Source organism: Terrapene carolina, unplaced genomic scaffold (genome assembly GCF_002925995.2).
Source record: "Terrapene carolina triunguis isolate 2854851 unplaced genomic scaffold, T_m_triunguis-2.0 Scaffold147, whole genome shotgun sequence".
Taxonomy (NCBI): Eukaryota; Metazoa; Chordata; order Testudines; family Emydidae; genus Terrapene; species Terrapene triunguis.
This window is the reverse complement of record NW_020664498.1, coordinates 777550-787438: the sequence shown is the minus strand read 5'-3', so window position 1 is coordinate 787438 and position 9889 is coordinate 777550. Positions and strand designations below refer to the sequence as shown.

The 9889-nt window shown below is 40.8% G+C and overlaps 1 protein-coding gene across 1 annotated transcript in view; it reads right to left on the bottom strand.

Moving 5' to 3' along the window:
• LOC112110753 (zinc finger CCHC domain-containing protein 24) overlaps nucleotides 1–9573 on the bottom strand; it is a 163612-nt gene extending 154039 nt beyond the window's left edge. Inside the window, exon 1 of the mRNA XM_024205906.3 lies at nucleotides 9043–9573. Coding sequence (XP_024061674.1) covers nucleotides 9043–9282 — 240 coding nt within the window. The 5' untranslated portion in view covers nucleotides 9283–9573. The remainder of the gene's footprint in view (nucleotides 1–9042) is intronic.
• Between the last annotated feature and the right edge of the window lie 316 nt (nucleotides 9574–9889).

Genomic DNA, 9889 nt, shown 5'->3' with positions numbered 1-9889 from the left:
AAAACCTTGTTTACTTTACATACAACAATAGTTTAGTTATATTATATATAGACTTATAGAGAGAGACCTTCTAAAAACCATTAAAATGTATTATCGGCATGCGAAACCTTAAATTAAAGTGAATAAATGAAGACTTGGCACACCACTTCTGAAAGATTGCCGACCCCTGAGTTAGCCAATGATTTTTCCACCAGTCAGAATGAAAATACATGTAACTGGGCTCTTCTCCGCTGCTGACTTTTCAAAAACTAATTAATAAGAACTTAACTATAAATTATTGGTTCCATATCATTCTCCTGGGAGCTGAATTAGACTTTGCAATTAATTCTGCTCTCTCTTGCCCTTTCCAGTTTTCCAAATGTGGCTCATCCTTTGATGTGATATTAAGTGGCTATGGAACACTGTGTGGATGTCTCCTTTGTTGCCATGATGTAAATGCCCAAGTGTAAATAAACTTTAACTGCTTAGATAATGAAGCAAAAGCATATGCACTGCTTAACTCAGCAGCGCTAGTTTCAGAAACGGGGAGGGTAAAGGAGCAACAGAGGAAAGGCTTTTGCAGCTGAAGCTACTTCAAAATCAGTGGGACCAATTTAGGGCTGAGTCCTGCTGTCCTTACTCAGATGAAGAATCCAATTGTCTTCAGTGGGATAACTCCACTGAGTAAAACAAGCAGGATTTCCCTTTAGAAGCCAAACTGCTCTGCTGGTTAATCCTGGCACTACTTTAAGAATAAGAAAGACTTGGCATGTGCCATAATGTGTAATTTGGTCACTTGTGGTTCTTGTCTCATGCAGTAGCATGATGACCTGACTCCGATGTACTGCTCCTTAGGGTGTTTGCATGCATGCTCTTTCCCAGATTCTGCAAGATGGTGTTTACCAGGACAGCAGCAACAAAACTGAAACTGAACTGACAGCAGCAGACCTATGAAGAGGGGGGCGAGGTAAGATGGTTCTGAGCAGGTTTGGGGCTGTGGCTTTTGCCCCACCATCCTAAACACCCTTCTGAAAATCAACAGAGAAACAGAATCCCCCTTATAAATCTCTTAAGGGATTTTTTTTTTTAAAATCAGGACATACTCATTGAAGCTCTCTTTTTTTTGTAAGTGAAGTTGACTGCCTCCCTCTAACACAGCTGGATGGTACATCTCATAGGAGACTACACAACAACAACAAAAAATAAGTAGCAACACAGGAATATTGAAGTAAAACAACTGTTAATGGGCTATGGAGCCTTCTATCTCTAGACTGTTATTTTAAATCTGCTCTGAGTTGGTAATGACCAAAATCCTTTACCATCCAAAACCCTATGCAGTGGCATAAGTAGAATAGTTGTAGTCCTGTTCAGGTTACATTACACCACAGAAGTTACAACTGCATTTAGCACTAATTGGCAGTTTCTTCAAAATCTCAACAAAGATATTCAGCATTGAACAGACTATGAAATCTGACCTTCTCACCCTTAAGGGTAATCTCTCCTAAAGAATATTGGGGCATGCTGACTGGGCAATAGGGGGGAAGCTTGCACTGCTCCTGGCTACTTCCCCATAATGCCTGTGAATAAACAGAGGATTTCACATGGAAAATGGAATCTTTCACAAGTATTAATTAATGAAGAAAATCTAAAAATAAACTTTATACTGGGCCCCAATTACATTATTGGGATTGGTCTCTTGGAATCTCAAAAGTTTTGGGGGGGCTGAATTCAGTATTTCTAGGGTTACTGAAAGGAAAGATTTAAAGGGACACAGTCAGCATAAAACAATCTCGCTTCCCTCTGGAATTTTTTACCTATTGTTACAAGTAACAGATAAAAATGATAGAATTGAAAAGTTAGAGTCAAAGTTATTTTGTTCCAGTTTGATTGCTTTGTCTATTTGACAATACTTTGTGTGTCTAATCAGGTTCACCCTTTCACCTGTGTTGTCAGATTCCCCTGTTTGTGTGGAGAAATAGAAAATAGCAGGCAATGGTAACTGGAGGGGTGTACATGAAAATATTTTTAACTTTTTTTTTTAAATTGGCTAGAATTAAAGTTGACTGATACTTTAAATGGCCATAAGCTACTTGTAATTTACAAAAAAATAATGGTTAATCATCTCCTATTATTCTTAAAGGAGTCAGAGGGCAGGGGATTGTTGAGCTATTGCCTATCATGTCAAGTGTGCAGTTCACAAGTGCCAGTAATTACATGAACAATAGTGAGAAAAATGACAATGAGGAAATTAATCAAGCATAAGAAACAGACCATCACCATTACAGCATGTTTTGTTAAAGTTTAATTTTGGGCACATGGGCCTGTTCGTATGTTTAACAGTGTGTTGGTCTATAGACTGTGTTTCAGTGTTAAATGCCTTTTTAATGTATTACAAATCTTATTGATATCTCTGGGGTTATAAACATAATATATCCACAATTATTTTATATATACACACACATACATACCCACACTGCCCTGGAAATTCTAGCAAATCTATTTGATTAAAGAGGAAATAGGTGAAAACATGTTTTGTTTTGGTTTTTTACAGCCGTTTAAATTTCTTTTTCCATAGAGGAGAGCTAAACTACCCTGGCTCAACAGACAGGTTATGGGCATAGCTGAAATTGAAAAGCTCTCCAGAGAAGAGCAGTCAAGGAGGCTTATTGCCATGGCCCAACACAAGGCATAGTCCTGCTGTCTTCATTTATGTAAGTAATCGTTACTCGCATGAATAGCCCTACAGAAGTCAATTTGGTACTTTATGGTTAGGGCCTTGAAGACATTGCTCTAATGGTAATTCTTGCATTTGCTTCAAGGATGACAAGCATTTGGCATGAATAAAAATACTTATTTTTGTCATCTTAAACCAAACCTTTACAGTTCTGAAAACAACCTTTTTAAATTTCATGGCCGTGGCTATCACTTCACTTTTCACACAACAGCACTTAAATAAAAGATGGCTAGTAACTGCACTTATTTACCCTGAAATAGAGACGTTAGGAAACATCTGACTGAAATATTTAAGGGATTATACATTAGTATGGATGATGAGGATATTCAGATTTAGAATAGTAACGTTTTAAATAAACAAGAGATCTGGAAAGGATATAAATTCCCAGGCTGCAGGGCATAAGCTAACTTCTATTGGGGATCAGGAGGAAACTTGCCCTAGGGGCAGATTATCTGAGAGAACTGCCTATTGAAGGGTTTCTAGCACCTTGAGCTGAGGCATCTGCTGTCAGTGACAGGATACTGAACTTACTGGACCAGTGGTATGATCACATATGGCAGTTCCTATGTTCAGAAGATACAAAGAGTGTAGTGAAAATTCATCAGTCTTTTCTTACCATCTCCCCCAAAATTAATAAGTTTAGAAGAAAAGGAAATCTCTCTTCACAAAGTATGAAGTCAGTGTGGTATTCCTAGAAATGAGAGATGGATAACAAGTCACCTGATCCATTTCCCTGCAAGTACAAGTTAGGTCCCTACACTGTTTTCCCTAGTGCACAGTCCAGTTTAATTCCAAGAGTCCCAACCTACAGGGCTCCCATCACTTCCCTTCGAAGGCTAATCCACCAGCTTTTAGATTTTACTATGGAGAAGCTGTCCTTAATATTTTGACTTGATTTTGCCTCTTTTGATTTCATCCCACTTTCTTCTGTGTACCACCTAAATAATTTATCTCAACGCTTACTATTTACATCCTTCACATATTAATATACAGCAATATTCCTCCAGCCTTCTAGTCATTACTTTACTAAAAGTATAATTAGTCATTCTGATCATCTGCACTCATTCCATTTTGGCCAGCTGTCTGGTAATGAATGAGGTGCTCAGAGCCACCTAACTACAGCAAATGCAACACTTTAGCTACAGTTTATTATCTGTATTATAGTAATGCCTAGAGGCCCAAGCCCCACTGTACTAGGCACGGTACAAACATGTAATCAATGGCCCCAAAGATTTTACAATCTAAGATGAGCTACAGATATACAGGACTATTTCCTACTCCCTGAGGTAATTAAAGCTTGTCTGTATGGAGTCAAAATTACAAAGGCCTTTTTTTGTTTTGTTTTGTTGCCATGTAACATTTTCAGTTTGCATCTGATCTACTGTCCCCATCATGCCTATATTTCTTCCTCCCACTGAATATCAGTGCATGGGAGTGTCTTTTCCCGGTGTATATGTACTTACCTTTTACGATAGTTAATTTCATTTTGTTACTTTCTGCTCATATTGTTAGCCACACTTAGGCACCTGAATCTCTGTTTAGGCACATACAGGCTGATTTGAGGCAAGTAAAGTTGATATTTAGGTAGAAAAAAATAGAGCGATTTTAAGCAAACAGGGCCTCAAGTACCTTTGTATTGTCTCTGTCCTCACTGTCATTCACATTTCCCAGTTTAATATTACCTGTTAATTTCATTACATTAGCCCTTTTCTCTTGGAAACCTCACTAATGTGAGGATGGGCTGGTGGTCTTCAGCCATCTAGCCTTCTTTCATTACAATAGGTGTTAGTACTACTTCCCACAGGACAACCATTAGATTTCTTAATTCCTCTGCCTCCTCCCAAATAAACTGCCTTTCGAAATTGGTGAATCCATTCCTTACAATGGTGAATTCGTGTAGCTCATGTTTTCTCATTACCAATTAGTTCTTCCTTGTCAGTAAGAAGTTTGATCTGGGAGGTCACAGGGTATCAAATTATCCTCTAGTTACACTTTTATAATCAGTAAATACTTGCAGTTATGCATGTTAAAAAAACGGTAAATAGACCAGATGTAGCAGGGCTGTTGCAGAGGCTACTGGAAGGAATTCCCCTCTCTCCAGTGCCATGTACAGCACTGCACAAATGGTTGTGTATAGTAAAGACATGATGGTGTATTGTAAAGACATGGTGCTTCCTCTCAAGTATAGATATTGGCCTCTGCTGGAGTTAGGACACTGAACTTGATAAGTCAAGTTTGTTATGTAAACCCCATGTCCCTACATAATGGTGGCTATTACTACATGACCAAATTCTGTACCAATTTGGTAGGCAGCCTGTTGAAAGTGAGTATGGAAAACAACATACAAATCTGCCACACCATTATCCTAGGTTTCTCAATTATGCCACTTACTGACACAGTTACCTTGCTGACTCTCAAATACATTAAATCCCTTGTAAGCAACCCTACAACAAACTTCAAATACTTGGCTCCAAAGAACGAGGTTATAATGAAAGTTAAGTTGAGTTCAATAGCATCGTCGTGTTCCAAAATGCCTTTATTTCATATCTTGGGCAATAAATGCTCCAGTAAAATTTTATTTAAACCAGGTCTGTTTTGTAAAATGAGTCTCCCAGATGGAACAAAACATTCATTGTCAATGTACTGTTTAAACCTTTATTGTTGCCTTTTTGTTGGTACAAGGAGCTTTTATGCACCAAACAGCTGTATTCATCATGTTTATCTAGAAGGCATCCAGTGTAGTGGAAAAAAGTCTGGAGGACAAAAATCTTGGTTAAGTGCAAAAGTACTTTGTGGATACTGGCATTTTCTTCTGTCCAGTTCCTTTGGTCAGCATGCAAGTCACATACACAGGCACTGCCATGCAGACTTGCAAGTCCTGTATAATAGCAACTTTTCATGAGCTGTCTACTTTTCCAAGCAATCTCCTCTGAAAATTTTTCAACTGCACGACAACATGGTGTACACATGCTTATTATATTCCCTATGATCCTGTCATTTCTCAATCTGTTGCTATTTTGGCCTCTCATTAGGTCACTTTCCAAATATTGTGTACAAGCTATGCGTCAATCATTGTCACAGCTCAGCCCGAGGCTAAGCCAAGCCAATTCAAAACTAGGAGGAAAAAACGCCAACCAAAGTAAGCACTATATTAAAAACAGTTAACAGTTTAACTTTGGAAAGCTATTTGTGTTCCAAAGGCATCACACGAACCCACTTGATGTAAAAGAAATATACGGCACCATTACTCCCAAAAATAATTGTAAACAGTCTTACTAAGTATGTACTTAATGGCATTTGAAACTGTTGACAAAAACAGACATTAGAATTTCAAGAATTAAGAATATGACATTGGAAGAAATCCTCTTGGGGTCTCTCCTGCCAAGAAACATTCAAGCTTCCAACTTCTGGACCGAGTGGAGAAGTGTATCGACTTGAGCTTTTTTGAGCTACAGCATGTCTAAATTCTTTGGCGATTCTTAAATGAAAGATGCTGTAGAAGTGCAAATTATTGATTAACAAGTACAATAGACACACTAATGTGAAAATTAAAAAGTGCCTCAGATCAACCGCATGCTCTGCTCAATTGCAGCTAGAAACAGGAGAATGCATTTGTGAAAATTGCAAACAAGCTTGATCCTCTGTAAATATGAAGTATCCTCATGGAATCATGGCTCCATGTTACCTGGATGTTGAATCCTACAGACTTTGTACAGTGTTCGCACTCTCAGCTGATGTGAACGAAGTGCTTTAGGAAGTTGTTACAAGAGTGAAAGGAGTAAAACACAGTTGCATCTACATGTTCCCTACCTGAGTGGGGGCCTTAGCAGACATGTAGCATAGGTAAATGTAGCTGTCAGACTCACCATGAGTGCTTAGTGAGGATGGGGTTGATAAAGTTGTGGTTTGCAACATACAACAGAAGCAGCCATCTGGAAGTGGCCTAGTAAACCTAGGGACTGAGCCTTGAAGTAGAGTTGGTGAGAATAGGTTTTGGATGTAGAGAAAGAACTGGAGAGAAATATTTCCCAGAAGGCAGAGGGTGAGGTTTCTGATAGAAAGAAGGATGAATCCCTAGTTACAAATCGTAGAGTGGGAACAGAAAGAGGGAACCCTAGAAAGACCAAAAATCTCCACCAAGGGCTCTGTTCCTGGGACACAATTTCCCAGCCTCCCTAGCTGCAACCACACATTACTGTTGGCTAGTTTTACATTAGGGGGAAAACAAATGACTCTAAACAGAATGGATTCTAACATTAGCAAATGCTGAGCTGCACAGTGTTATCAACCCCCTAATGAGAAAGACTACAAAGACTGAAACTCTGGATTCTTAGCTCTGTCTCGAAACCAGAATGTGTGCAACTCAAATGCAAAATGACAATATCTGTCAACTTGGAACTGACAGGTGTGCAGTTCTGTGTTTGACTCCCACTGCCTGCTGACTTTGCTAACAGAATAATGTGCTTTTGAATTCTGCATTTTTTACCTTTTCAAAGGAATTACACTGAATAAGAATTTGGACATGGAACTTCTGAATGTTGAATAACGTCCTTTGAAAAATAGCAGACTTGTCCATTTGGGACTACAGGGCTTCTGCAAAACATTCCATTATTAAATGAAGCTGACTGATTTTTAAACTTGTTTCCTTGGTGGTGGTTCTTAATCGCATCACTAGTAACCCATTAATAAAATTATGCCAAAAACTGGCTGCTGACTTTAATTGAAGATTCCTTAGCTTTGGTTCCTCTGCCAAAATAAAAAAAGAGTCCTATACTTTAAAGTGGGAGCTCCTTTTAACCTGTTCCTTAGTTTAAATAGGCTTCAGGAATGTTCTGAAACTCCATTACCCAAGAATTGCCATACTGTATTGGACTCAATGTCCATCTACTCCAGTATCCTGTCTTCTACAGTGGCCAGCATCAGGTGAAAGTGCAAGAATGACACCACATTAGGTGTTGTCCTGATCGCTAGTAATTAGAGAGGGTCTTAAAACCTGAAACAGGAGGTTTTATATCTCTTTCACAATTTTTGCCATATTCTTGATACTCATATAAATTGCCAAACCCTTTTTAAATATTAAGTTCTTGGCCTTCAGGATTCCATGTGTCAGTGAGTTCCACAGTTTAAATACTTCCCCACACAACATTTTTCCTTTATCAGTTTTTAACGTCATTGACTGTTTCCTTTTTCTGTGGTATGAGACAGGGAGAACAGAAGATTCTACTGTAGACCATTATTTTATGTACTTTTATCACATCCCTTCACCTCTTTTCTAAAGTAAACAATCCCAGTATTTTCAGTCTCCCATCATTATTGATTAAAATGTTCAGCTTCAGTTCTACCATCTGCAAGGTATTTATTTAAACAAGATCTATATCTAACAATGTTATCCTGTATTTCCAGTTTATTTCCAGTCCTATTTTTAAGCATGAGAGGGATGTTTTGAACTTCAGTAATTTCACTGACTTAAAATGTTACAATGTATTTGTTGTCCTTTCCCTTCCCCTCTTCCTCCCCCACCCCCTCCCGTTATTAGTTGTTCTACCGTATCTGGTTCAGCTCCGTGATAGCAATGCAAATAAATCAGTGTAATCGTTTACCAGATTGTCAACAGAAGTTGTGTGCCTAGCACACTCCGGGAGGAGGGGGTTTAAAAATATATAATTTAAATATAGGCCATACCTCCCCCACAGAAGCAAACGGTAATTTCCCCCACGCACCCCCCCGCCCCCCACCTGAAAGTGAAATAAACTTTGTTACAACTTTGGTTGCATTCCCATCTGAACACAATGCTGAGCACGGTTCATTTGCGCAGACTTGGCAACATCAGCAACAGCAGAAAGTTACAGGCTAAAGCTGCATTTTTACTGGTTGGAAAATTAAAAAGCCATTTCCAACAAAACTGAGGGCTTTAGGGCAAGATCCGAAATTGGAGAGACAAACCGGGATTACTGGTTAAATAACCTGCACTGATTATTTTTCACGGACTTAAAAGAAGGGAACTCTTTCTCCAGCTCTTAAGTACTCCCCCTGTACTTTACAAAAACTATTAAAAGCAAAGGCTCCCTTTGGTCCGGACAGCTTTTGTTTAAAATAGCAGGAATCCAACTCTAGAAAAATGGGAGAACTTCTCAAACATCATGGCGGTTGGGGCTAAATTTCAGAGTGAACTTTCTGCGATTCTTTTGCAAAGCGATCACAGATTGCAGCTCGGCTCCTCTGGCAGCAGAGATACTGTCCCCCCTCCTGGCTCAGCTCAGACTGTGTGAGAAACTATTGCACCCAACCTAGCGATCCCACTCGGCAGGCACGGAGGGAAAGGCACCTACCTCGTTCCTCTGGAGCTGGAAGAAGCTGTTCAGATAGCTGGAATTGAGGGACGAGCCCAGCTCCGGGCTGTTCTTGGTGTAGCTGAGATCGGGGTGCTGGGAAGAAGAGGGCTCGGGTCTGAAGGCATCAAAGGCGCTGGCCTGGTGGGTGTCTTGCAGCGACAGATAGACCCAGTTGAGGAGCTGGGCAGGCTGGTAGACAGAAGCAGCACTGGTGTCTATGGCTGACAACAAGCTCATCTTTCCCCAAAAGTCTGCCGCCTGCCTCGGTCTCTCTGTTCCCCCTCCCTCCTCTCCTCGCTCACTGCCTCCGGTCAGCTCTCCCCGGGATGTTTTCTCCACCCCACGCGCTTCTGCTGGGTTCTTCTCGCTTAGGGGGAGGGGTGCTGCTCTTTATTTTGCTTGAATCCGGCCAGCCCCACACTTTTGTCTCTCCCCCTCCCTCCCCTTCCTAAGGCGATCCGAGCCCCCCTAACCCCGAGGCACCGCACCGCACGGGCATAGCTGCTGCTGCGGCTGCAAAGTTAGCAGGAAACTTTCTTGTGAGTATTTTCCCCGCTCGTTTTCCTTTTGCTGCCAGATCCGCTATCTGACTTTATTCCCACTCCCTCAGGCAGCCCTGGAGGGGCGGGGCTGATTGACTATGCAACAGCAGCCGATCCAGTCCGCGGGTCATCTCGCTGCATATGGAGCGCCGGGGCGGGGAGATGGAAGTTCGGCGCTGCCTGGAAAGCTCAATGGGCTGTCTAATTTGAATATGTATGAGCCTTTAGGCCAATCAGTGGACGGCACCGCCTCCTTCCCTCCCTGCGGGGTGCGGACGCGCCAAGAGTAGCGGTGGAACGGA